Source organism: Catharus ustulatus, chromosome 13 (genome assembly GCF_009819885.2).
Source record: "Catharus ustulatus isolate bCatUst1 chromosome 13, bCatUst1.pri.v2, whole genome shotgun sequence".
Lineage (NCBI taxonomy): Eukaryota > Metazoa > Chordata > Aves > Passeriformes > Turdidae > Catharus > Catharus ustulatus.
In genome coordinates, this window is record NC_046233.1 from 10,638,904 (window position 1) to 10,666,489 (window position 27,586).

The 27,586-nt window shown below is 41.3% G+C and overlaps 1 protein-coding gene across 1 annotated transcript in view; it reads right to left on the bottom strand.

Annotated features, from left to right (window-relative positions):
- Positions 1–2,978: 2,978 nt before the first annotated feature.
- Positions 2,979–27,586, bottom strand: part of LOC117002593 (netrin-4-like) — a 45,303-nt gene continuing 20,695 nt past the window's right edge. The window contains exons 4-10 of the mRNA XM_033071879.1: positions 16,953–17,079; positions 16,439–16,627; positions 8,653–8,866; positions 7,766–7,902; positions 7,116–7,184; positions 5,817–5,987; positions 2,979–5,676 (exon numbers count right to left, since the gene is read on the bottom strand). Coding sequence (XP_032927770.1) covers positions 5,540–5,676; positions 5,817–5,987; positions 7,116–7,184; positions 7,766–7,902; positions 8,653–8,866; positions 16,439–16,627; positions 16,953–17,079 — 1,044 coding nt within the window. The 3' untranslated portion in view covers positions 2,979–5,539. The remainder of the gene's footprint in view (positions 5,677–5,816; positions 5,988–7,115; positions 7,185–7,765; positions 7,903–8,652; positions 8,867–16,438; positions 16,628–16,952; positions 17,080–27,586) is intronic.

The following is a 27,586-nucleotide window of genomic DNA, read 5'->3' on the forward strand; positions in this document are numbered from 1 at the left end:
TAAAATTTTGGTCCGAACCCAAAGTGCGGCTTATAATCAGGTGCGTCTTATATATGGACAAAGAACAAAAAGTTGCTGTTTTAGTTTGGAGGACAGGTGTCTGCTGAGAAAGGCAGGAGCTTCTCTTTGAAATGGAGAATGTAAACCCCCTCCCTCCAAATTATTGTAATTTTGAAATCATGGGGCTTTCAGGCAAAAATATGGGAATTAGGAATAAAAGTTCTTTTCTAGGGAAATTAAAATAGAAATACAGTACTACAAAGAAACAAACTGCAAACCCTGACACAGTCAGAGTACAACCTGACACCCCATCAGGCAGGGTGTTGGCAGCAGTCCCATTCCATGGTGGCTGCATCCTCCTGCAGTGACAGATGTGGCTCAGTTGGAGCAGTGCTCCTGTACAAGGTGCAGTTTACCTCCGGAGCTCCAGTGGTGATGTGCAGAAATCCGGTTTTCCTTTGGAGTCCAGTGGAGAAAGGGGCTCCCTTAGTGTCCCAAAGCCTCTGTTTTTATCTTGGTAAGAAATGTTGGGCTCTTCCCCCTGGCTGGAGCAACTTCCAATGGGATGCAGTAATTTTATCAGTGCCACAGTGGGACTCAATGGCCATTAGCAGACAATGACTCTCTGGAGGAAGGATGGGTTGTGAAAAGATAAAGAACAATGCCCAATCTGGTTTCAATGGATGGCCCATTAGCAGAATATCTGCTGTTGAGATAAGGATCGCTGCCCCCACCCTCAACAGATGCTGATAGAACAGATACCTTTTATCACACTCTGTATTGTAATGTGCGGTTTATAATCAGGTGTGGCTTATGTATGGACAAAGAATGGAAAGTTGCTGGCACCTGGAAGTGTGGCTTATACTCAGTGCGGCTTATAATCATGAAATTACTGTATATTATTAATAACATCTTGGCTCTCTGTCTGCCATTGCTGAGCTACTGGTTCTTGGAGAGAGAGTAGTAGATTTAAATAGGTTTGAGCAATTGTTTTTTTAGAGTAATTTTATACTGATTTTATGTTATCAGGTGCTTTTGTCAAGTCATAGGTGCTGCTGAGTCAAATCACAAGTAGTCATTGGGGGATAGAGAAAGCTTTCATTATGAAAGAATTGCACTTTAATTCTGTGCCTTTGGTTGATCTTTGTCCTATAAAAGCTGATGTGCTGAGTGTGATTAAATGTTTATAAAAGTTTAGCTAAAAAAACCTGGTAACAATACATGAAGCACTTCTAGATGTATTAGAACATAATAACAAATTACTTAGCCCAAACCGTTTTGTAGCTAGAATTCCAGTTGACTTTTCTCTTTAGTTTTTAGAATAAAAAGACATGGTTTTAATTGTATTCACCCTACAGACCTATCACTGCTCCCAAAATACTCCCTTGTACCATACTGCTGGGTAATACTCCAGATTTTCAGTTTTAACCTTTCTTCAGTTTTTGCCCACCCTTGTCCTTCTGGTGCAATGGTGAAACTGAAAGCTTTTGAAAACTGGGTGGACTGTTATCAGCTGGCTGCAATTCCTCCATGATGCAGGTCACAAATTTTATATAAAACTTGTGATAATTGGTTGTTAGGATGTAATTGTTCCTGCAATCCACTTAAACTTGAATCAGTGGTGCATGTATCACATATCCTGATGTGGATCAAGATTGCCTCTGACACTTGTCTCTTTTAGAGGATCCTTTAACAAAGCATATATTCTAAAATGTAAAAAAGTATTGAAAATTAGTTAAAATTGGACAAAATTGCATTCTCAGAATTAGAAGTTACTTGGTAGTTTTTTTCTGCTCTGCAGTACAGCCTGAGGGCATTGCAGATACCTGATTTCAACTTGTGTGTAGTAACTTTCCTAAAAGGTATGGCCTTACTTCAGGCACAAAAAAAAAGCTTTTTTTTTTTTTTCCTCCCTCCCTGCAAAAGGAATGATGAACAAAATGGTGGCTGGTAGGAGACATTTATCTTGCAGGCCATTGTAGGGATCATTAGATCTGGGGATCTGGCAGGGCTATTTTGGAAACAAGATCTAGATCCTATGCAGTGCTGACTGAGTGTCCTTGTTAACCTGGCAGCTACATCTCCTGTTTATCTGAGGCACTGATCTGACCACACGTCAATGAACCTACTTATTCCTGGGGAAGTGAAAAAAGGAATTTGTGTGCTTCTAAACTCTTGTTTTACCTCATTAAAATTCTATCAGTGTTAGTGTGGGACAGTGTGGAGAAGCTACCAGCAGTTTGTCATTTATTCTTAGTCAGCTCTCTTCACTGGACACGATTTCATTTTGTTGAACAGGAGCCTGTCTGCAGTTGTTTTTCAACTGCTTTTAACCCTTCTGGAGCTAGTATTTTGTTGGTGATGGAACTGAGAGAAGACACACCCAACAGCTCAAGAGTAGAGGAGTGTAGCAATGATTATAGCACCAGTGTTTGTTTTTTAAAATGGCTTATTGTAAATTGATATTGATGATCCGTGTGCCGGCAGCTCAGGAAGGCCAAAACAAGGAGCAAATGAGGATTTTGTAGGGATTCCACTACAGTTTCCACTTTGCATTGGGCAAATTCATCCTTTTGTCCACGCTGGTATTCTTTCTTACTGTGTCACCTAAGACACACAGTCACAAGGTCAAAAGGATATTGTACAAAGGTCCACAAAACCCAGTTCTTTTTTGGTACAGGAATACCATGTCTTCTATGGTAGCCCTTTTAATTTACTGTGTACAACCTGCTTGCTTGTTCTGACAAATATGCAACAGCTTTGCCTAGGCCAGCTGTCATCTTGCACTGCTTCATGCTCATTTTTATTTCACGTACACTGCACAAGTAAATAACTTTTTTCCTCTCTGAAGTCTCATAGTGATACCAATTTAAACTTTCCCATCATCACTAGCTGTTCTAATGTGATCTCTGCAATCCATTTCTATTTAAATTCTTATTTTCAGGCTACCTGAAAGAACAAATATTGCACAGGGTAGCTCTGTGTGAGTTGAAACTTTATTCTTTCATTTTTCTTCTCTGTGAACTCAGAGATGCCTGATCAGCAGAAGTAGTGATACCAATAAAAAACCAAATTGCAGTCAATTTTAGAGAAAGATATGTGTATATATCAAATACTTTTGAGATACCTGAAATGTATGATACATTGATTATCTTGTTTGCACACCACAGTGTTTCATTTGGTTGTCATTAATTGCTGTATTACCATAGGCCCCAAGAGAACACACCAGGGTATCAATATTCTTGTTCCAAGTTGTATTTCTACTAGCAGTTGCTAGTAATGCTAGTAAATTACTGTGTCAAAATATGACTTACATTCACGGAAGAGAACTATGCAGATGTTTACCCTCCCCAGCAAACCACCAGTCTGGCACAAAAAGTGGAATAGAGGTGTTTGCTTTGATATGGTGCTGACTATAAACCAACAGGGAATATCCCCATGTCATTAAATAAGATCCCCTACAGGTAAAATGGCCTTGTTGAAAAGCACATTCCTTAGTTTAATTCTAAACCTACACTTGAATTTAATTTCTTGTGAGAGGCCCTTTGAGATCAGACTGTAAATTCATGTACAGGTCTTTATTGATATTTGAAAGAGAACTAGTTAATCTTTTTGTTGTGAGACAATTTCTGGAGACAGTAAAGAAAGCAGTTGCTGGGCTCCTAATTTCATAAGGCTGACATTTCAAATTCTGCCAAATGCCTTGGTTAAAAAGTGTTTTATTGCATTAATTAAATAGAGCTTGTTGGAGATGCCACATTGTTGGATACCACTTTAGGTAACAACAAATAAATAATGAAGTAAAAGGGGGAAAGCAATGGAGGAAGGGAAATTTCCTGAAAAGGAAGGAGGAAGAAACACTAGAAACACTGTTTACATCCTGTTGGGAAACATATTGGAGCTTTTGTTTTCTCTATGCCTGACATCCATTTCCAAATGAGCTGAGGATTTTTCTGCTGTTCAATCAATGTGAAATTCAAAGTAAAATAGCAGTAAATAGAATGGAAGAAGCTGAATTTTTAGGTTCTCAGTGATGAAGAGAACAAATGAATGGCCTAAATTGTAGGCTGGAACTTCCATCATTCTGCATTAGGATTAAGGTTTTCTAGATATCATACTTACCAATCACACAGTGCTAAATGAAAACATCTCTTCCCTAGGAACATTAAAAGTTAGACATGGAATTGAAATATGGAAAAGTAGCATGTGTGCTTGCTCTTTCTCTGTAACCCCCTGAAAGAATATAGATTGATTCATTGTGATTTCTGCTCAGTTGAAGAGAGAGTGCTCCAACCAGCTTCATTTGGTTGTGAATCCTTAAACAGGATTTTAATCCTTAAAAGTCTCAAACTACAATTTCCTCAAAAGTCTGTGTTAAGGAAGGATTTAAGTAGCTACCTCTTGATTACTATAGGGTAAAATTGATTTAGAGAGAATGCTTTTGCAGAGCAGAACTAATTTTACCTGGAGTGCAGATGTTACCACTCCTGTACTTTTGCAGAGGGAGAAATAATCCTCAGGCTCTATGGGAAGGAAGCAGAGCTTCAGCATCTTACCCTGAAGTGTGACCAAGAGAAGTAAAGCACAGTGAAAGCACTAAGTGCAATCAAAGGCCAGTGGTCTTGAGCACAGTTGGAATAGCCAGGTTGCTGTCCCAGAACTCCAGCTTACCTCATTTGCTGCATGCTCCAGCCAATCCATTTACCTCCTGTTTCTGCTTTGTACCTTTTGTGGTGTCACAATTTCAACATTAGAGCAGCTGCTAGTTCCTCACACTTTGGCTTTTCCCTGTAATTAAGGCTTATTTGTGTTTATTGGTGTGAAACCTCTGTGGTGTTACAGACTAAGTACTACAGCAAAGAGCTGGATTTGGAATGGAGTTTGAGCCAAGGTGGTTTCTGCAGCAGAGCTCAGCACTAAGCATTGATGATAGCAGTGCAAATCTCTAAAGGACACTGTCCCAAGATAAGCCACATGTTTGTTTCTGGTCAGCAGGGGGATAATTTCTAGAAAGCAGCCCATTATATTGGCATAATTGCAGTTTGATAGTTAATCAGTTTGAGCTCTCTTATATGCTTATTTAGTATTATGCCGTTTTTAAAGCTGAAAGAAATTGCTGCCTTTTAGTGGTCACTTATAAAGAAAATTACACCCCAGTAATGAATGTATTATGAAAGCAATTTATGCATATTAATATCAGACTCTGACCTGAAGTATGGAAACACTAATCCATATCTTTAGTTTTGCCTTGTAAAATGATTCTGGCTGGAACCAGGCTCAAGTGAAGAGCTGACTTGTGATCTATATATGATGCACTAGGTAAATTTTTTAGGATAAGGCTGTGCATTTAAAAAAAAAAAAAAAAAAAAAGTAGTCATGTCCCAAGTTTCCTGTCTAAGCACATGAAAGGAGGGATGGCAAGTCTGCTTTCCTCACTTCAGTTAGGAGCACGTTGAATGGGAATGCATGAACTAACTACACCTTTCACTGCAGTGTTACTAAAAGGCAAAGTCCAGCACTGTAATTTCTGAAGCAGAAATTATTTGCATCCAGTTCGAAGAATATCTGATACTTGTTTTCCCAGATATGCCTTCCAGGGTTTCACCAGGCTGTTCATGTTCACAAGGAGTTTGCCAGTCCTAGAGTCCTCCTGGCCTGCTATAAGATAGTCAGTACCTAGTTTAAAAGAAAAAAAAAAAAGGGGGAAAACCCTTAGTTAGCAAACAGAACAAGAAAGAACCAAACCAGAATTTCTCTATTTCTTATGGATCTGGTATTCAGCACCTTTGCCAATACTGGTGATATTTTGTCCTTACCAGGATTGAGAATGGGACATGTACAGCCCCTGTTGGTCCAGGATTCTGGGTAAATGCTTCTGTTGCTCCGAGCAATTTTCACTTTGCCTGATTTCAGGACCTTCTTCACTTTCACAACAACTTCTGCATGAGTCCCTTTGTCATGAGCAGATAGGATTCTTGCTTTTATCACTGCCAGAAAACATATCCAAAGAGAGACCAACAACAAATTTCTAAATGAGTTTTGGTTGATGCTGTTAAAAGATGGAATTTTAACACCTTGAAAGAAGACATGATAAAAAACCCAAAGTGCAGTTGTATAGAAGGTACAGTGCTTGTCCACTTCACTGACAGATCTTTTGAATCAATCTGGGGGAGAAAAACTGGATTTTTCTTTCTAAGTAATTAACTCATCCTTTCACCATGTTATTTAGTTACTATTTTTTATGTCAAACACTTGGAAATTCCAGGTAAGCACTTGTATGTGTACAAAAGTTAGGGTAAAAAACCCCAACCAGTGGCTACCAGTCTCATTTCAAGTGAACTGATTCTACACTTTATATTCCCAGTTTGAAAACTTTAGTGTTTAGCTTTAACACTGGCCTATCAAAAACTCTGTCCTGTGAGAAGGGACTGTCTACAGGAAGGAAGTCGGCAAGTTTCCCATCAGGTGTGTCGCATGACTGAAATTTCATGATTGCACAACAAACCAGAAGAGCTATTTTTGTTTTGTGGTCCAACACCTGGTTGCCATCATTATTTTCTGTTCCTTTTAATTCAGTAGGATCCCATAACTTTTGGCATGACAGGCTCATGTAGATCAGCCCCTCAAGCAGGCTTTGTTGTCTCCTGGCACAAGCACATCAAACCTCTGGATCCCAGAGCTTTCCTTTCTTGCTTCATGTGGGTGGATGAACCAGGTGTTCATAAACAACAGTTTCAAATGCATTCTTGCTAAATGAGCATGGCTACTGGAACCTGCATAATGACTGCAAAAGCAATGGCATTTCAGATGTGAGCTTTTTTGTATCATTTTTTCTTGGTGTGGAGGCCAATCATTCCACTGAGTATTAGTCTAGCACCCCTCCTGCTGTAAAGAGGGAAATGAACTGGGTGGGAAGGAGATACCACAGAACTTTGCATGAAAATGCTTTTTACTTCTGATCAGAAGTTGGACATGTCAGTAGGCAAAAAAGGGAGAAGAAATCCTACCTCTCAGGACTTAACCAATCCTGTCATTTTTCATGGCTATCAGCTAACAAAATGTACAGTGGGAACATTGTGGAATGATCATAGCTTGGGGGCATGTTACCCACTTACCATAGGCATATTTCATTTGGCAGAAGTCACTGACACTTCCAAGCACCTTTTCTTTGCACACACACTTTTCTAGCAGGGAAACCCCAGAACACAAAAGGTTGGAGAAGAGCCAGGGCATGAGAGAGAAAAGAAGAGCAAACAATCATCAGTTATAAAGTTACATATCTATAGTTCCCATAATCTATATGGACCTGAAGAATAAGTTGGAGAGTGAGCTCATTATTTGCAAATGTGTTTCTTGTTATATGATAAAATAATTACTCTGAAATCTGATCAGCACTGTCAAGTAAAATGCAGCCCACATGAGGTCTATTGTACAGTTAATAAACTGATCCTAATGAAGAGATTTGTAAGAATCAGATCCAGCTGTAAATCATGTAAGTAATGAGACCTTTGTTTGATCCCATAACCTGAGAAATGCTGATCCTTCTATTAAGGTAATACCCATCTCAGAAAAGTCAAGCTATGCAGTAAGTGGCACTGTTACTCTGCCAAGCTACCAGTGGTGGTAAATGCTGATTTTTGCAGGGCAGGCAAAACTGAAAACTGTTTAAATACTACAGACAAGCTAGAGATGAGTGGGGCAGAGCCAGTCAGGGTGGAGGGTTGAAAGAACTGGCTGCTAAGTGTTCCCAAACTCTGGGCTGTACCTGGGTGCCTCAGTGCAGAAAATCCCTGCTCGTGGTCGTTCCATTTCCACTCCTCTTCGCTCTCGTTGGTTGGTGCTTGGATGAGATCGGGGATGCGCCCCCCGATGGGGATGTGAAAGAAGGGCTCGCTGTCATAGCTGGGGGACACACAAACCACAGCTCTGTGTTAGGGCACCACAGGCTGGGAAACAAACAAACAAACAAACAAACAAACAGCTGGCTTTGCCTGTACCCAGCTGATGAGCTTACTTTCTTCAGCTTGGGAATGCAAATATGAGCAAGACTTCATGCCAGGTAGAGAGATCACAAGGTCTAGGCTTTAATTTAAGCTTCCTACTGCTGACTTAGCATTTGAAGTACCTATAATTGGGCCTTTATTGCTTACGTTTGATTTTTTTTAGGGAATTATGTAACTTAGTGACCACTTGTTGACGTCACTGGGACCTGAGGACAGCTGCAGGACCTGTAGAGCTGCAGTTGCTCAGCAAATCACAGGATTTCTGTGCTGATTAATGCATGTTTGGGGTACAGATGCCTGGCCCTCCAGAAACAAGAGGTAGCCTATCATTCATTTTACCCTGGGCACAGAGGAGAGGCAGACTCTCCAGATTCTTCCACCTATTTCCAAAGCAAAGATGTGTTTAAAGACCCTGCACATATTTCCATGGACTTGTGGAAATACCTATTATTACTGCAAAAGTTCATCTGTTCAAGACTGCCTTGGATAATGCAGTGCACCTAAAGGTGTAAATGTAACCTAAGAAACCTTTTATGATTTATGGCCACCTTTTCAAATGATTGTGCAGCTCCAATTTTTGTTGTTGCTGCAGTATTTGCTATTCTCTGTTTCATTTCACAGAGTCCCATCCCAAAGTGAGCCCCTTTACCTGTTGAAGCAGGTCCCAGTGCGCTGGTCGCAGTCCCTGGCGCAGTCACAGGGCTGACAGCCGTGTTCTCCAAAGCCCCAGTAGCCCACGAGGCACCTGTCACACCTGGGACCTGCCACTCCTGGCTTGCAGTAGCAGAATCCTGTCCGGGGGTGGCATCTCCAGCTGCTGCTGAACGTGGCATTGGCTGCACCCATGGGCTGGCAGGCACAGGCTGTGGACATACAGCAAGAGGCAATTCAAATTATGTGCCATGGGGTCAGCTGGTTAGTGACATTTTTGCAAGGCTGCTAAATTTGTACCCTCTTCCTCATGCTCAGTATTTTTAAGTCAGAACTAGTAAACATTGCATTTCAGCCTACATTTACAATATTTTTTTCTCTTTAATTTGTTAGACAAAGAAAAACAAGTACAACTGGGAGCATTTGTGCATGAAAATCAGTTCTTCCCTACAACACAGATCTTGACCACACAGGGTTTTGAAGTGATACTAGGAAGCCTCCTCTGTGTATTTATTTTTAAATGGGCTTGAGGGTGATTCGCTTTAAAAGTGTTTTGCAGAAAGCTTCACTAGCAAGGACAAGGTAAAGATTTATAGCTGTTGCCTACATTGCCTTTCCTGTAAACACAGAGATCACAAAACTGCTGTTTCCTCTGGGCTAGATGCAGCTCATACAGGTGGTTCAGATGACCTGAAACATATTTTCAGTTTCTGCCTCCAAAGAGTGCACAAATTTCCTTCAATTCCTTTCTAAAGTGCTAAACATCACACCATGCAGTACTGTATGTGTTTAAAGAAGCTGATGAATTTTTTTTTACAAATACATGAGCAGATTCTTTCAAGGAAGGCAAGCAGAATGAGAGAAGACCTCTAAACTTACTAGATGCATTTTACATGTAGCTGAACAAATAGGAGGAAAAACTTCCACACCTTTCAAATGCTGTTGCCAGTTTGACACCAGCCTAGCAACTCAAGGCAATTTGGCAGGAGAACAGATGGTTACAGCTCCTGTGGGCACCTCTTCCTACACAGACAATAAATTGTCATAATCCCACACCACTGGTACATTCCTGATGTGACAGCATCAGGGAGGCACACACAGAGGTGCAAGCCAGCACAGTTGACTCTCCACCAGAGCAGAACCTGGCTGGGATGGTCCAGCCTGATGCCAACAGCTCTGCAGAAGTAAAATACAAGCAGTAAACAAACCCACTGATCTCTGATGTTCTGAAAAGTTTGATCAAAACAAGAACTGAGCTGAACTCCAGACCTTCATATTTCAGCTCTCTTTTGTATTAGGAAGGCAGCATGCCCTGACTTTTACTTGTAGCAGACTGAAATGGTAATGCATCACTAATTCATCCATCTGGAAGAGGGCAGAAATAAAAATCTCGTGGCTAAGGCCTGCTTTTACAGAGATTTTCAGTTAAATGTTGGACACCCAAGGTGTTTAGATAGCTTGGATCAGAGGCTAGCCTTTCTGGATGCTCATTTGAACCAAACATGATCTCCAAAGCTTTTGAAGTTTGCCCATCATTGTTTCTGATCAAACTACTTTTCTTCATGAGCTCACAGATAAGAGACCAAAAGAACACTCTGATCCCATGCATCACTTTCCAAGGAGAAAGGGGCAAATATAAGACTAAAGAGAGTTTAAAATACAGCAGAGACAGATTCACTTTCATCTACATCCTCACATTTGAAACTCAGAAAAAGAAAATACCTTTTGACAATAGTACAAGAACAAGGGCGAGCAGTTTTGTTTCAAGGGTGTTTCTCTGATGATCTACTTACCATATAGTTATTTTTTTCCCCATGCCCTGTGTTCTTTATGCCAACAATTTTAATAATATTATTATACTGCAGTGGATGGATGTGGGCCCGTTGTGCTCAGGGGACACTAGCACAACAGCCCAGGGACAGAAAAGCCACGTGCTGTCACGGGCAATGTGCTCAGCACAATGGGCAGGCTGGCAGAGGGCAGCAGCCTCGACTCTGGGAGCAAACCCAGGGCTGGGGCTGTCACTTCTGGAGAGCAGGTGTAACACTGAAGTGCTCATTAGCCCTGACACCTTCAAAGGCAAGGTCTGATTTCTTTTGCTGCTAAACTTGATTTCACCCCCCCACCCCATTTTTGCAGGGCTGACTACATCACCCTGAAAAAGAGACTCTTAGTTTGTCAGTCAGTGAAAACAATGGATGTCATGGATTTGGGTTAGGGAGATAAGGAGGGAAAACACCCTTCCTTTATTGCAGACAGGCTTGAGACACAAGGAGTTTGCCAACATCAGGGTTATTTGAATCCAGGTTTGCTTCTACTGTAATATTACTATATGTAGGATCCACCTGTGGAGTTTTCACTTAAAATGCCTTAGATTTCTACAGCCTCTGGGTCTGTCTTTATCCCTCTTATTTCTAGTTTTTGGGTTTCATCAGTTAGAGTCAGTTAACAGATGGGTATCTCACATCATTAGGCTGCCCATCCCCAGCTGAGACTGGAACCTGATTCAGGAAGATGAGAACTTCTCCTACCCTATTCCTGAGGGAGAATATTACAGCACAGTGACTGACAGCACTGGTGAAAGCTGATGAGGAAGCAGAAAACAAAAGTGCCTTTTAAAAATAATTTTGAAGCTACAATTCAGTAAAAATAATGTTTCCAGCTGAACTGTGGGATATATTCTCCAGTTAGAAACTGGGACAGCTTCTAGTGGATCAGAAAGCAAGCTGAATCAATACATGCACAACACTTTCAGAGGAGTTATACAAGTGGCTTGCAAACTCTTTACTCAGTCTGTGTTTATTTAGCATTTCAGCTTGGGTGGGTGCATTGTCTGGCTTCCAGAGCATTACAGCCAAAATCCCAGTTGTGCATCTAAGGTAACTCCTAAAATAAGAGCCCACATGTCACATGCTGAAGGGGCAGCTGTGGATCACTGGGTTTTTATCTGTTTAACAGTACCATGGATTTGCAAATAAACCTCACTATCAAGGAAACACAAAAGCAAGTTTCCAAAATCTCATCCTTTAACATTTTCCAATATTTGACAACCCTTTCCCACTGATTTTTGCTTCTTTTCTCTTGGCAAACACTCATTTTCTCTCCACCACCTCCCTGTCTAACAAAACAGCAGCCGATGTGACAATGGCCTTGTTTGTCAAAGGCATCATCAATTATGTTAGGGACGGTGTGCAGACAATCCTGGCTCAGAGCTGGCAGTTAATTTTGGTTCTCCCCTTGACAGTGGTGCAGTGAAAAACATCGTTTTACTTTAGAGTTGCCTATTGGTCACAGAGTATCACAAAGCATCCTCTTGCCTTTTAGTCTAAGTTTTTGTCAGACACTACTGTAAAAGGGAGGAGACAAGAAATAATGAAAAATGAATAATTCATACTGCAATCCCCACTCAAGTCTGTAATAAATCTGTCTGCCCTCAGCACAGCTGTCTTCCCCATGTAATTAGACACAGATGTAAAATATAATATTGGTTGTAACAATACAGTCCCAGCTTACAGGAAAATACCAAGTGCTCCAAGTAAATCATTGGCCTTTGAGGCATCTTGTCTTAAACTTTTGTCTAATAATACTACGTAAGAGATAGCTGTGAGCAGACTGGCTATTTGATTAAAAAAAAAAAAAACAGGCAAAATGAAAAATCAAACAGTGTTTTTTGAGTCTGAAACATATACATGTGCATGTTGGGAGTATATGATCAAACCAGTGTGATTTTCAAAGCATGTCAGGTGTGGGGATTCACTCTGCCAGTGATGTTTCCTAAATGAAGGAAATAAGATAGACAGCTCTGTGTGTGGTCAGGGCTGATTAAGACAGACTTTGAACCAAGATGCGATGGGGCCTTTGTGATATTAGAATTAAAAGTTCACTCCCTGTGCTCAGAAGCAAAAGGATGAGAAGCAGAGCCTTTCAGACCATGTGTGTGTGCATGTGCATCTGGGCACATTTTAATTTTCTAGCCTCGTTCTTTGAGTAAAAAAGCTTGTTTTCCTGGAGACCCTTTTTAATGGGTCTACATGCCTGCATTATTTTTAAGCTAAGCAAAGGGTGAGTACAAAAGATGGTGCCATTTCAGAAGGATCCCTTAAGCCTTGGAATAAGCCACAGGAAAGAGCCAAGGATACAGCAGCTTTTCTAACCATTGGTTAGGAAACAATTAGGCTTTTGAGTCAAAGCTCCCATACAAGTCTATATACAAACTACTTAATCCTGTGTTGTCACCCCAATAACAGGCAGGTGTGTGCCTTGCTCTGGGACTCTTTTCATGCCTTTTTTCCTTTTTAATATAGATCTAAGCAGTGTCAAAACAAGGCTCTGCCCATGACCCGGCTCTCATTCATCCCAGGAACAGGAGAAGCAAAGGGATCAGAGGCAGGCTACCTCTGCAGACAAAAAGGAATAGCAGATTCACACTTCCATATCAAATTTCAGCAGATTTTTTTTTTTTTTCTGGGGGAATGTCTTTGCAGTCTCGAACTGGAGGGGCAGCTAAGGGTGGTTTAGATAGTGCCAGGAGATCCAATTGTTATACAACTTTTTTTTTTCAGAGCAGATTAAGAGAGAATGCTATTCATTATTATGACTAATGCTTAAAGACTGTTTCTGGGCTGAGCAGTGTCCTGTTAACTTTCTGGGAGCCTGAGGGGGATGTCACAGCTGAACCTAGACTTTGCTCTGGATGGCAGAGCACTCTTCAAGCGTGCTTTCTCAAAGGGATTAGCACAGCATTTCATTCAGCTTTTTCATCAGACTTCCTTTCCCAGCTCAGTATCTACTGTACACAAGGGTCAAGTTTTCATCTCCCATTTTTCATCTCCCCATTTTTTTCCTCTGAGCTCAAAACGGGAAGATGGGTACTACGTTGCTCTCACCAAAAACATCTATTCAGTCTGCTGTTTGCAATTTATTACTGCTTTTCAACACTTGCTCATTGGGTGGGTTTTTCATTTAGTGTTGTTAGTCTGGCACTGTTTGCATGAATTTCCCAAAGTGAGATGATGCCTTGGAATTGGTACACTTAAATCCTAAAAAAAATGCTAATCCAGAAGTGGCAGCTCTTCAATTTATAATCAGCAGGCTGAGGTATGACAAAAAATGTATCTGGTGGTCTCATTGTCTAATATATTAAAAAACTCAAAATAGAAACTTTTTTTAAGAGCTGGTTTTAGGTTCACACAACCTGAACAACTTGGACCACACCAGTTGAGGTTTACTGGCAATGCAAGTTTTCAACCTAAGGGATAGAGAAGGCGTCTCCATCCTGCACGAGGAGACTTTTCAGTTTAATGTTAGCTGATGATGATCCTGAAAGAAAAAGCTTCCCTCTGTTAAACTGAGTTTGTTTTAACAAGAGCCTGTCTTCATTGGTGTTTCTGGGTTTGCTGTCTCTGATAATAACCAAAGTAGTGAAGTGTTCCCTGGAAATTCTCTGCAGAGGTGCAGGTAACACGGAGTACACACTTACACACTGCCTGCAATCCACTTGGGGAAGTGTTTGGGGATCAGGCCTTCCTGTAAAGTATTAACTATTATGGTAATTTGTCAAATCTTACTGTGGGAATTTTCTTTCCCTAAAATAATAGGGGCAAGGCACGGATTAACCACCTCCTTCCCAGTTTTCTCTGAACTCTGTAGTTATATCCAGAGTACCTCCTATTCCCACAGAGGTACAAGCACTGTGCACACAGCTGCTGGTTTAGCCAGGTGGGCTGCAATGTCCTTTCTTATATCTTGATATGGCAAGTGTTCATGAATGCCTTTACACCCCTGGGAAAGGTCCCATTGACCTGAATCATTCAAGATAGGGTTGTGCTTACCTTTGCTGCTGAATCAACCCATTAAATCCATCTCAGCTAAGAGAAACTCTAGTGCAGGCTAACACCTCTCAGGGAAATAGATATGTTTTAGAGGGCAATTCAGTCCATCTGTTTCAGGCATCTACCTTAGACTGCAATAAGTAATTCCCCAGGGATCCCTCTGTTTCTCCACTGACAGAACAAGGAGCCTAGAAAAGACATATAACTTTCAGTGACTGAAGCAAGATGGCAGCTCTCTAGCCTGAGCATGCAATTCAGAGTGGAGACAATTGCATTTGGGGGCCTTCTGCTGGCAGCAGCACCTTCCCAGGTGAAAAGAACATTGTTGTGCTTGACTGGCACAACAGGAATAAAGCTCATTCAACAAGGTAAATTCCTGAACAGTTTTTCTTTTGCTATGCAGAGTATTGGCAGGTGTTACTGAGAGACCTGTAACCAGAGAGAGGCACACGTAGACTCAAGGTCTGATTTCATCTAGGCAAATGGTTCTAGGGTTTCCAGACAGATAGGCTGTATTTTCAAACAATGTTTTTTCCTCTTTGCTGCTCTCCAGTGCTCCTTGACTTTAGCAGTAATCTAGTATTACACATGATGCTGGTTACTGCACCATCTCCCTGCTGCTCAGTACAAGAGCTCATACACAGATTCTTTCAGGTGCTATGAGATTGAAAGCTAATCTTCTGGCACAACAATTTGTTCTCATTACAATATTTCTCTGTAGCAAATCTGCTCAGAGTAGGAACAGAACTAGAAAGGGGCCACCATAGAACACTACAGGAGACAGGGTGAGCCAGATAAGCTGACCCTCTGCCCTGTCTGCTGATCCATGGTCTGTGATGAACATTGTGAAAATGAGAAGAAAAAGTTGTGGAAGCAGTCTGCTGTCACCAAGTTCCAGTAGGAAGAAGGCAAAAGAGCAGAAACATTGGATATGTAGGGCACAGAAAGTTCAAACAATATCACAGGACTCACAGTCCTAGAGAGAAGAGTAACCTAAGTGTTTAAGAGGAACCATGCTGAAGAACATTAAAATAGTCAGAAGAGCTTCAAAAGCTCATTATGCCGGTGGGCAAGAGGTCAAAAAACAGAGGATGAAGTTCTCTGTGCTGGCAACTAATGTCTGAGCTATGGGGAAGGAAAACTATCCAAAGTTAAAAATGAAATTAGGTATATTGCTGGAAATAGCAACCTCTCAAACAGATGTGAGATAGAATCAGGCGTTTGAAGCCTGGCAGGATACTCAGGAAATGTTTAAGTGAGGGAGATTTGGGCTGTTTGCCAGACTGGCTGGGTGTAAACTATCTAGATCCAGAGGCTGCACATCCTCTTCGTGCAGCCATTAGTGCCTCTGTGCCCAAGACACACCCTAACACATTCTGCTGAAATGTTAATGATGCAATTAATTTGGGCAGAGCATCCTATAACACAGCTGTAGAGTCCAGAGAGGAGTCTGAGTCCTGATGTATTTGCTCCCAAGTGAACATGCACTGTCCCAGGCCTCCTGTACCTTCTGCACCCATTATATGTATTTATGTGCATAGATGTTGCACAATCAAATGGAATTTAGCAATAGCTTGCACATAGGCTCACACAGTCTTGACAGGTACAGAAAAAAACCCCAGGCAAATAAAATGTACCTCAAGAGAAAAAGAACCATATTAATTTAAAACCAAACACAAGAAGAATGTACCTTTCCCCAGGAGAATGTACCTTTCCCCAGGAGGCAATGCATTTGGGGAATTGAACAAATTATCACAAAAAAGTGCATCTTAACATGGGGACAAATAGAAAAAAAACAGGATGATCACCTTTGATCAAAACCCCCTGTAGTTTAGGAAAATAATACAAAGAAAAGTTAGTAACACTCATGAGTTACCTCTATAGGAGTAGCTGATTCTATAAAAATTTTGTTTTTTTAATGATTCTTTCAGCTTGTGCAACACGGTCACTTACGTTTGCAGGCGTCTGGAGAGGACATGGGCTTCCCTCTGTCTCGGTAGAAGCCAGGTTTGCACCTCTGGCAGCGGTGTCCCTCGGTGTTGTGCTGGCAGCTGTCACACACGCCCCCCGTGCGCTTCCCCGAGGCCAGCCACACGCTCAGCTCGAAGTGGCAGCTCTCGGCGTGGTTGTGGCAGCGACACTCTGGAGAGGACACGAGAAAGAACGGCCTTCAGCCTTTCCTGACACAGTCATCATGCTATCCCTTCCCAAACCAATCTGCCAGTATTCTAAACCCTGCAATGTCGGGGGTGTAGCTACATGGAAACCAGATTTCTGGGTTGTAAGTGCCACTCCCCAATAGCCCTAGTGCAGAAAAACGACCTGCACACTGAAGTTCTCCATCAATGACCAGCAATGTATCCCCAGTTTCTGTAATGGCACCATTACTGTAAATCACAGAAGTCTTTGTTGGGGTGCTTTCCCTGCTGGTCTGAGAGCATGGGTCAGTAAATTCCCTTCCACTTACTTCTGCATTCATTGGGTGCCCCTGTTTTCCCATCTCCTGGCTTCCAAGGCTGGTCGTTGTAGAGCGGAGCACATTTCTCACAGTGGTCCCCGGCTGTGTTGTGCCTGCACACGCACTTCCCATGGACCTGCCAGGGAAACCAGAGCACACTCAGATACCTGCAAGGACACCCAGCAGCCCCATGAGCAGGTGGGACCTCTGCACAATTCCCACACAGTTGCCTGACTCTCTTAGGGAGCTGCAGAACCTGGAGATAAAAACCTGTAGCTCTCTTTTTTCACATCACTAATGATGTAGAATTTTCCCTGTATCTTACAAAATGCACATAGCAACAATTTAAATCTCTTAACTACTGCATCACTGAACAACCTCTAGACTCTAAATTGGGGAGCTAACAGCTCTTGTTTTGATTTACAAGTTCAGGGCGAGAGCATGCAGAGTATCAAATACACTCAGGGACAGCAGAGCCAAGTCCCAGAGAGCACAGGCCAACAGAGGATGCTGAGCTCTGTCTTATTTGACATTAACAGTGATCTGGAAGAGAGTGTAAATACAGGCAAGTGAAATCTATGAATTACTAAATTATGATTTGTTAGATGAATGAACAACTAGTCCTGGACATCCTAGCACAGTTAAAAATGTAGCAAAAATATTAAAAACTGAAAAATACCAACCTGTACAGAAAAGTAACCTAAACCTACACATTCTGTGAGGAAGGCACTGATATTTTAACTTAGGCACCAGCCTGCCAACTGACATATGATTATATATGAATTAGACAAGTAGAAAAGGCCCAGTAAAATGTTGGGCTATGAAACTAAGAGCACTGTAACTCCAAGGGGACAAAACTGTACCTACAATGCTGTGTTCTGTTTTGAACAGATAAATTAGAAGATGTTCAACAAAAATAAGCAAAGTCTAGCTGAAGTACATAAACCCATCTAAGCTAGAAAACAATACATAATATTTGATGGGAAAATAAAATGCAGAAGGTCTTGACTAAGATTGGCTGAAAGTTTTCCCTGTGACTATTTGCTTGAAAAATTACTTGAAGAAAGAACTTGCTTCCTTTGTACTTACCTACCTTAATTGGGACACAAAAATGATTTTTAGTTATGGAAATATTCAAATACATATCAGATTTGGAAGCAGGTATTCACAACAGAAACCAGACCAGAAACCAGACCTTGCAAACACAGCTAGTCCAGCCTTCAAAGAGAAAGTTACCATTAAAACTACTTCTCTCAAGTCATTTTGCACACCAGGAATAAAGCAGCCACTTCCACAATAAACTGTGATTTGGTGCACAAGATTCTGATATCAACCCGCATCCAAGAACATCCTTACAGAAGGGTTTGTATGATGTTGCTTGGTTTTGTTTGGTTTGTTTCTTTTTATTTAAGAAATAAATAGTATTCCAATATCTGTTTGCAGTGCCTCAGGGAAAGGATTTCACAGATAAATTTTTTTGAGGAAATATCAAGCACAGGGTGTGAGGGAAAGGGAAGGGTGGTACCATAAGTCATGTTCTACATTTATCACAAGAGCAGCTGCTATCATGCCAGGAGACACTCGTACTAGAGCAGGAAATGCACAGAAATCAGGGATTAGACCCCTGTCCCTCCGTGGGCTGTTGAGGATCCTGAGCTCAACACAGCTCTGCCCCACTGCACACAAAAAACCAGACTGAAATTTCATTTTGACTGGGGTGTGAATTGACTTTAATCCTTTAATCTCACCCTTAACATGAGTTACATTTTTCCATGGTCTTTCCTGAAAGTCAGGCTGTCCCTGCAGCCCCCATTCCCCATCTGCCAGAGCTCAGGACCAGAGAGACACATCCCAAAGAGCAGCAGCGAGGATGTGCTCCCCTGCCCCCAAACTCGTGTGCCTGCAGCAATTTGCTCTCTGCTGCCCTGGTTTCTAATCCTCCCTGAGCAGAAATGTGATGTGGCAAGCAGAGGGAGCGGTGCAGCAGATGCCATGGCCCTCCATGGCCAGCTGGCAGGGTCACTGCCTGCTCAGGGCTCGGGGTGTGCGTGGCTGTCGGAGCCCAGCACCCGCGTGGGGACTCCCAGACCCTTCCACAGAAACCCACCCTCGTTCGAGGCATCAACAGCACAGCAAGCAACAGAGACAAAGGCAAAAATACTAATTCAACAGTGTCATGCTTCTCCCTATTTGGGTTTGACATTTCAGGCTTTAAGTTCTTCCCTGTGGTGTTCAGAAGCCAGAGAAAAGATAAAATGAACCTGACCCAGAACTACAGACTTGCTTATCTCCAAACTTCAGGCTCTGCCTGAACTTTACAGCTCATTCTAAAATGGATCAGAACAGAATCCTAGATATCTTAATTTTCTTAGGAAATACTTCTTGAAATGTATTTCTATGTAAAAATCTGTAAGTTAGCCCATTTCATCTTTTAGAAATATATGCACAAGCTGTGCATTCACTATATTATAAAAATTATATGAAAAATGCTGAGACTGTGCAGTTGGGAAATGGTAGAATTAAACCATGCAATCCTGTTTCAGCCTTGGATGACATGATCAAATATTCATTATTCCACAGGACCCTATGCTTACAGTGCACAACACAGATGGTGTGAGCACTCATGAGCAATTATTCAGAAAAATAAATGGGAAAATCCAGTGAGAGAAGAAAGGAAAGGTCAAATTATTCTTTGGAAAGTAGATGTGCCCGTTTGCTCATTGCCCACTGGTTTGTTATGGACTTTATGAACTGTAGTTTGGGCAGGTTGTGAACAGGACAGAGGCAGAGAAGAAGCTTCCTACCTGAGCCCCCTGTTATGGAACAGCTACCAAACACGTGGAAGGATGGCTGGCTCTCCTGCTGGCTGTCTGGTTGCCTTTTCAGCCCTTTTGTCTACCACTGAGCAGGCACAGGGAAACAGGAAAGCTGGCAAGGAACTTCTTTTAGAAAGCATTAGATTTGGATGCTAACACTTTTGGTATAGGTTTAAGAAAAAGGCAAAGAAAATTGATTGGTGCAAAAGTAAAGCAGAATAAAATAAAGTAACTACCATGTGTTGTCTGTGCATGGGTATCAAGGAATATTTTTCCCATGTAATCTCAGATAACATTCACAGATGAAACAGCGACAGAAGAGAGTGCAACATGAGATGACAATGAATTACAGAAAGGATTTGGATAGGAGAACAGAGATGAACAGCTCAAATTGAACAAGAAAAGCAGTTAATGGATATAAGTGGCCATCACAGAAAGACTGGTTAATGCAGGAAAAGCTGAGCTGTGGAAGAGACCTGTTACATTTAAATGTGAGACGAAATAAGGCCAGGTGAGGTGGCTGTGAGTAATGAGGCAATTCGTTCTGCTGCAGAGGAAGAGATAGGAGAGGCAGCCAGAGACTAAAGTCCTGGAAGGAACAAGAATGAAATACAGGAAACCATGAGATAAAATAGGAAATGAGATATCTGCTTAAAGACAGGAGAATGTGAGAGCCACATTCAACACTAGCACAAGGAGAGCAGGTGTGTCCCTGAGCTGTTATGCACCGCTGAAATAAGCCTGCATTTGTCTCACCAAAGTGTAACCAAAAAACTGGAAAATTCCAATCTCTACCAAAAGTAAGACCTCAGGATGCACTGGATCTCACTAGAACACAAATATCATACCAAGGAAGAGGTGATAATCGGACAAGAATAGATCCAGGGAAACTATGCTGACACTTTTCCATGCCCATGAAAGCAGGGTCAGATTCACATGGAGATAATGATGATTAATAAGGAGAGGATTGTCAGGAAGCAACAAGGACCAGTTGCTCTTTAAGGGCCAAAGAGCTGCAAGCTGAGGTTTTCAATGGCAAAGGCTGTGCCCTCACTGAGGGAACACCATCCCCATCCCAGGCACTGTGGGCAGAGCAGGAGCTGGCACCACAGGCCACTGACAGCCCAGGAACAAAAAGGAAAGGGACTGGGATAATTAGGAGCAGCAAGAGACAGGCCAAGAAAGACACAGCATGGATGCAAAGGCTCATGCAGAAAGAGAGACAAGCCACAGCACATCCCAGGGAAAGCTGCAGAGGGAAGGTACAGACCTAGAGCAGAGCCCCAAGATCCTCCAGGAAGCAGGGATGCCAACAGGCACAGCCACAACACAGCTCAAACAGGCAGTGAGAGCACAGGGCTGAGCTTAAATAGGATCCCAAAGCCAGTAGCCAGAGAGCATGGGCAAGAGTCCCAGCTGGGGCTGGTCAGGGCTGGTAAAGTTCTATTAGTGCCTTCAGGACACCAGCAATAACACTTTGATTGCCACTGGGTTAATGCCACTGGACCCTTTTAGAGTATCTGACTACAAGGAAGCACCTGAAGTGAGAAACACTTCAGCATTCTTCACCTGGAGCTGGCAACCCAGCTGGAAGAAGCTTAAAAGCAAGGTGTGAGCAGCAGAGGCAAGATTGATGCCACCAGCTAGGAAACAAGCCAGTTTTTAGCTAAAGCTTGAGTAGTCATGACAGTGATTTATATGAATGTATATAAATGTATTGGTACAGCAGATGAAAAGCTGATCCAGGGGATTTCTGTATCACCTCTATATTTCACTTTATCCTCTTGTTCCATAGGTAACACTGCATCACTTGACATATCCTGATCCTTAGGTGCAAAAGTATTCAGGCCTGTGTGGACTTCTCCACTGTGTTCATTGCTGCAATGTTTGAGTACTTTGGAAACATTTTGAAATTTATTTTTATGACACCTCCCTTCATCTACTTTTCATCATTACTCTGCCTCTTTCTCTGACTCGTTACTCTTTGCCTCCAAGTCTCTTTCCAATTCATTGTATTGGGAGTTTGGTTGCTCTCACAAATTTTTGAAACTGGATGGTGTCTTCCAAAGTTATTGTGGAGAATGGATCTGAGAAAAAGGTGCAGGCAGGCAGACTGTGTGTTTGAATAAACATCTCCATTTGATAGTACCAGTCTGAAGTCCCATGTGTATCACCTGAAATAGTCTGTGTTCTTGCACTCCTGCTCTCCAAGGGATTCAGCTGGGGTTGCTCCTGTCACTAATGCAGGCTGTCAGCTTGGAAAGGGGAAAACTGTTGTTTTAAATGCTGATATTCTGGCTTCTCCATGCTTCAAGTTTTCTAATCAATTTTGCAAAGGGTATGCATTTATAAACTGACATACCTGAATTTAGAGGATATTATTAGTCCAGGAAAGGAACACTTTGCTAAACTCAATCACCATCACATTTCCTTACTACTTCTTTCTATGCTATCACCTACATCATGCCTTGAGTGATGTATAAATTGGGCTGTAAAACCAAACCATGTTTGGAAAAAAGCTAAACCGAGGGTTTTTTCCCTTGGCACTAGTATTTTTAATCTGGATTAATTCCCTCATCTGTCTCACAGTACAGTCATGCTGTTACAAGTCTGGTGTTGCTGCCAAAGGCTTTGATTTGTGCATCAACCACCTGAGCAGCTTTTAATCAGGACACAGAGGAGGTTATAGCTTTGTGGATTTTAATGCCAGGATGATCAGTTCCAATCATTTAGCTTGACCTGCTATACTCAGCCATGAGTTTCATCCAGTAGTTCTTCAGTCAAGCTCTGTAACTTCTGGTGGATTTGTAGTACACAGTGTAGAATTTTATCCTGTTTTCATACAACAGTTACAAGAAATTACATGATGCTCAGTCATCTTTGCACAAAGCTTCTTCACCTGAATTCTGATCCACAGCTGAGAAAGTGAGAGAAAATTTTCTACCTCTTTGTCCTGCAGTTATTAAATTTTTCCTAAACTCTGTTCAGCTTTGAGTAATACTAGAAGCCTCTTGCTTTCCCTCTGCCCATTTAGTTTCTTCACCTATTGTCCTTTCAGTAAATATTGTGGTTGTAGCTCTTTCTCCTGGGCTACTCTCATTCTATTTGGGGGCTTTTTTTCCCAAATGAATGAAGGTTAAATTTGGAAGTCTTCTGGGTCAGAGCAACTGTTACTGATTCAGAAAAATATTTTCCTTTGGACTCTGTATTCACTCTGTAATGTCACCAGAGAAATTTGGGATACCACAGTTTGCAATGACATCAGATGCTGTCCCTTACCTGCTTGCAGTAAATTGACTCTGCTTGGGTCATTTTGCATGGTTAAATGGAGCAGTGTCTGCTGTTCTGCTTTGATTCTCTGACAGTTTGAATGTCCTCTGTGATCTCTCCAAATGAAAAGACATATCCATGCAGATTTTTAAGAAGTCCTTGAGTATCAAGTCCAAAGGAGAGCACACACAACTTATAAGAGGCCAAACTAAAAATTTCCTTCAACTTTTTCAAAGTCACAAAGAAGATGTGTGATTTGGAAGTCCCAGATCACAGTGCCTGCTGTGGGCAGATGAACAGTTCAAATTCCTGCTCTAATCAGGAAAAGCCATTATTTTCCTCTGTCACTTGCTGTTTTCTGGGAAAAGGGCTAATACATGTATATGTCAGAAAACTACTACACATATGGGTGTTTTCTGAGGGAAGAAAAATCAGTGATAATGTTTAGCTAAATACTCAGGCTGACATCCCTAAAAACTTTTTGAACAGTAACAAGATGATATCACTCACTCTATAACAGTTTCAAGCTACAACTCCACCTTCTGCCTGAATTCACCTCCCTCAGGCTTTTTACCCACACCTGGCTGTTCCTCAGTCTCTATTTCATTCTGCTTGCTTATTGTTTTCTTTCTGAATTCTACCTTGATTATTATTGATTCTGGGGGCAAGCCGCACTCTTATTTTTGCCTGCAGTGCCAGTAAATCCAATATCAGTCTGTAACAAACTGCACACAGTTTGAAATCTGAAATGCAGCATCTGAGTTGCAGCAGGTCACCAGCTCTTGGTGAGTACCTTAAGAATGGAGGAAGCAGAAAGGGGAATGAAAGTCAGTATTTTAATATTGAATGCCTGAATCACAGAGTAATGACTAAATACCACTGTTCAAATGTCCTGGAAGTGGAGTGGCACCTCTTGCATTTCTGAGTTCTGGGCACAACTGAAATCAGATAATGTGAAAACTTAGCTGGGGATTATGAATAGAGCTTCACAAGATATCTGAAGAGGACATAGATAATATTTTCAAGGGTTACAATGGCCTGGTCACCTAGAAAATTGATGTAAAAAAGCAAGTTTTACCTTATGTAACCTCCATTATGCCAAACAAGGAATCCTACTTAGAACCAGATCCTACTCCCTTTGAAGCAAGTGGAAAACTTTCCATTTGCTTCATTGTGGAGGATCAGGCCTACAGGGAGTCTAGTTTGTCTCTGTAAACAGGATAAAGAAGCGAAAGAAACATCCGAGGTCACTTGTAAGAATTTCCTGGCAGTGTAGGTACCAATAATTAACATGTTAAAAAAAAACAAACCCTAATGCTTTATACAAAAACATTTTAATCCACTTTTCCTTTCCTCTTTCTGAACTTACTTCTCATGAGCTAGAAAGCGAATTGTGAAATGTTTGGCAAACAGAAAGGACTTTGGTCTGTGTTCTGTCCATATGCACTTCCTGCTTTGTAAACTTTGTTCTGGAAGCACCTCTGGACTCAGCTAAAATGGGCCATCAAAGCAGATTCCAAAGCTGGCAGCTCTGTAGAGACACACATCACTTTGTACATCTGCAGTGTCAATGCCTTGGACAGGTTGTGTTGAGTTGCATCCAGCCACAGAACAAGACTGGAGGCATTCAGCTGGCCAGGTCCTGGCAGCTGTTTCACTTATTGCAGCATATTAATGCCCCCCATTAGGAAAAAAAAATACTGAGAAACTATTTGTAAGAGCTTGAAAAATGCAGGCTGTGATATTGAGAAAGGAGAATTTTGCCATTAGCTACCATACAAAGCTATTGAAGTTAGGTGAGGAATGACGTCTCTGTGCCTCATTTCATTTTTCCAGTCTCAGGAAAGCTAAATAGAAACCAAGAAAACATTACTGTCAATAGCAACAAACCTCAAATTCAAGACATGCTTGTCCTGAAGTTTCTTGCCTAAGAGCTCCCCTCTCCATTTCTCAAAGTTTTCCTCCTATCCAACACGATATTCTCAGTAGTTTGTACAGGAAATGTCATCCAGATAAATTGTGTTGAGGGGGGTGCATGGCTTGTTTAAAAAACAAACAACAACAAAAAAAGCCCCACAGAAAGTGTAATTATTGTTGTTTTACTCCAAAATAAGAAGTCAGAGAATATTTTCCTTGGATCCTATGGGCCTTTTTTGAATACCACTGTGTTTTCAGAAACTTATGACCAGAAATATGCATGAAACTATGTAGGATTTCAAGGCATGAGGAATGATGCACCATTTGGACATTGGGTTCACAATCTGCAGTTTTCTTGTATCCATTTGTTGCTATGACACTGTGGCATCTGTGACATTGCTTCTCTCAGAACTGCATTTCTTGCTGGCAGCCTCAGTGGAGAAGCCAGAAGCTGAATGGGTTGCCATGACTGAAGTGACATATCCCCAAATAAACTGATCATTGATAGATTATCTAACAGCCATAGATCATTAAAAATGGTGTTTAAAAATATTGGTTCAAAAGTAGAAAGGAATTTGCTTTAATTTTCTCCATTATTTAGCTTCCATGTATATCAGTTTAGCAGTGTTAGTAGGATTGTAAATGAAAGAGATTTCTGTCAGAATAAGAGGAGCAGACTTGCAACTCAACACAATAATGCATTTTCTAAGACCCAAGTGCAGAATGATTTCAGATTTTGGGCCATCCCATATAAAAAAATTACAGTTGTATTCTACATGAAATGCTTTTGATTTTGTTAACCACAGAAGAGATATACATCATAGGAAGACTATGAACAATTAAGAGGCTGAAACTCATATTACTTAAGACTTTCTGTGGAGGTCTTTATTTTTTACAACATTTTGCTTAATTACCTAATAGCAGCCCAGGAAACAAAGCTGCTCTGCCTTCAATCTGTGGATGAGGTGACATCATCTAATAAAAAACTGTGTGTCTTGGGACTTGTTCTGCCCAAGTACCTTAAATATTAGATGTGGCCTGTGGATTGAATCAGATTGTTTCTGGGTGTGCAGTGTTTGGAACATCTTTTCCACACCCTGTTTTATGTGGGTCACCATTGCCATGTGACTGAAAGCAGACCACCTTTCCTCTGCCAAGAAATTGCAAAATGGCAAAGATTTTTTTTGCAGTGTAGGTTGGCTGATAGGAACTCTATCACGGGTGTTGAACCCTCAACAACAAAAGCCTTTTCCTCATGCTTGTAGGCAAGGACATTACTGTATTTCAAGCCAAAAAAGTTATACATTTCCATAAACTCCCTCATGCCAGCTGTGTAAAGCAAACCTTGAGATCTGGTCCTCTGTGGACTCTCCCCTCACCACTACAATATCACTATTGGCAAGTTTTAGATAAAATGTAAAAGGATCCAGGGACCTGGATCTTCCAGGAGTGGGTTTTCTTTTGTGTTTGGGAAAGACTTAAGTTGTAATGTCTAAAGCACAGAAAAGATGAATACAGTAGCATGATCATCTTTACTCCAGGCTTGTGTGGTCTGGGAGTAGAATTTTAAATTTTTACCACCTAAGGTTTCACACTTCTCTGGTTAGCACAAAAACCAGAACCTAAGGAAGAGTACAGAGAGAGCCTTCCAATCCATCTGCAGAGGGAGATCAGTTGCTCACTTGGTCATTGGGGAAGGGGACACAAGGAGGAATCACCTTAATTTGCAGCAGAGATTATTTAGGCAGGCACTAAAGAAGAGCTTTGAAAATGTTAAAACTGGAACAACTACTGAAGGTTTGAATGTTCTTTGTCAGTAAAATCTCATCCAGCAAGCGTTCCCTAGTGAATGGTTTAGGTGTGCTCAATCACACCTTTTTGTGAGGACACAAACCAGCCCACTTGTGTTTTTTCCAGGCCTCCTTTAGGATTATAGAGACAGTTAAAACTCCACAAGGTTTTCTTAAGTTTTGCACAGCTGTGTTTGAATCCTTGCTTAGACAAAGACCTGATAATATCTGTGTGGATCATGTGCTGCATCCACCCTCTCTCTCCTGGGACATGAGTCACTCCTGAAGTGCATTTCATTAAAAGTATTTCACCTTCTGCCCTGTGAAGTCATTGATGGCACAAAAAGATTCTATTCCCTCGTGACCAGTGGGAAAAATATCCAGTCATAGTTTACAGTGGTTATGCCAGTAACATACACAATATTGTGTTTTCCTTTTCTGATGGGCAGAATATTTATTTTTCTACCAGCTGCATTCGCTTAGTGTGTTGTTCATCTATTTGATTTCACCGTGTGTCTATTTAACAGCTTGCAGTAAGGACGATCCACTCTTTAAACAGCTTTTCTCACACAGTTATGATTTAAGTGAGTTGAATCTGATAATATCACATAGTGTAGCTGAATCCTGGATTCATACCACAGATGGAACAGATTCAGAAATTATTTGAAAGTCATACAGTCCTAATTATCTAACAATATCTACCTTTAAATGTAGGAAAGTTGAGAGGAAGACAATGAATACACATTCCAAAATATCATAAACCAAAATGTCAAGTGTACCATGTATATAAAGGACAGAAATTAGCTTAGGATGTTTTCCTTGAGTCTTTTATGTCAGAATGCACTGAGGA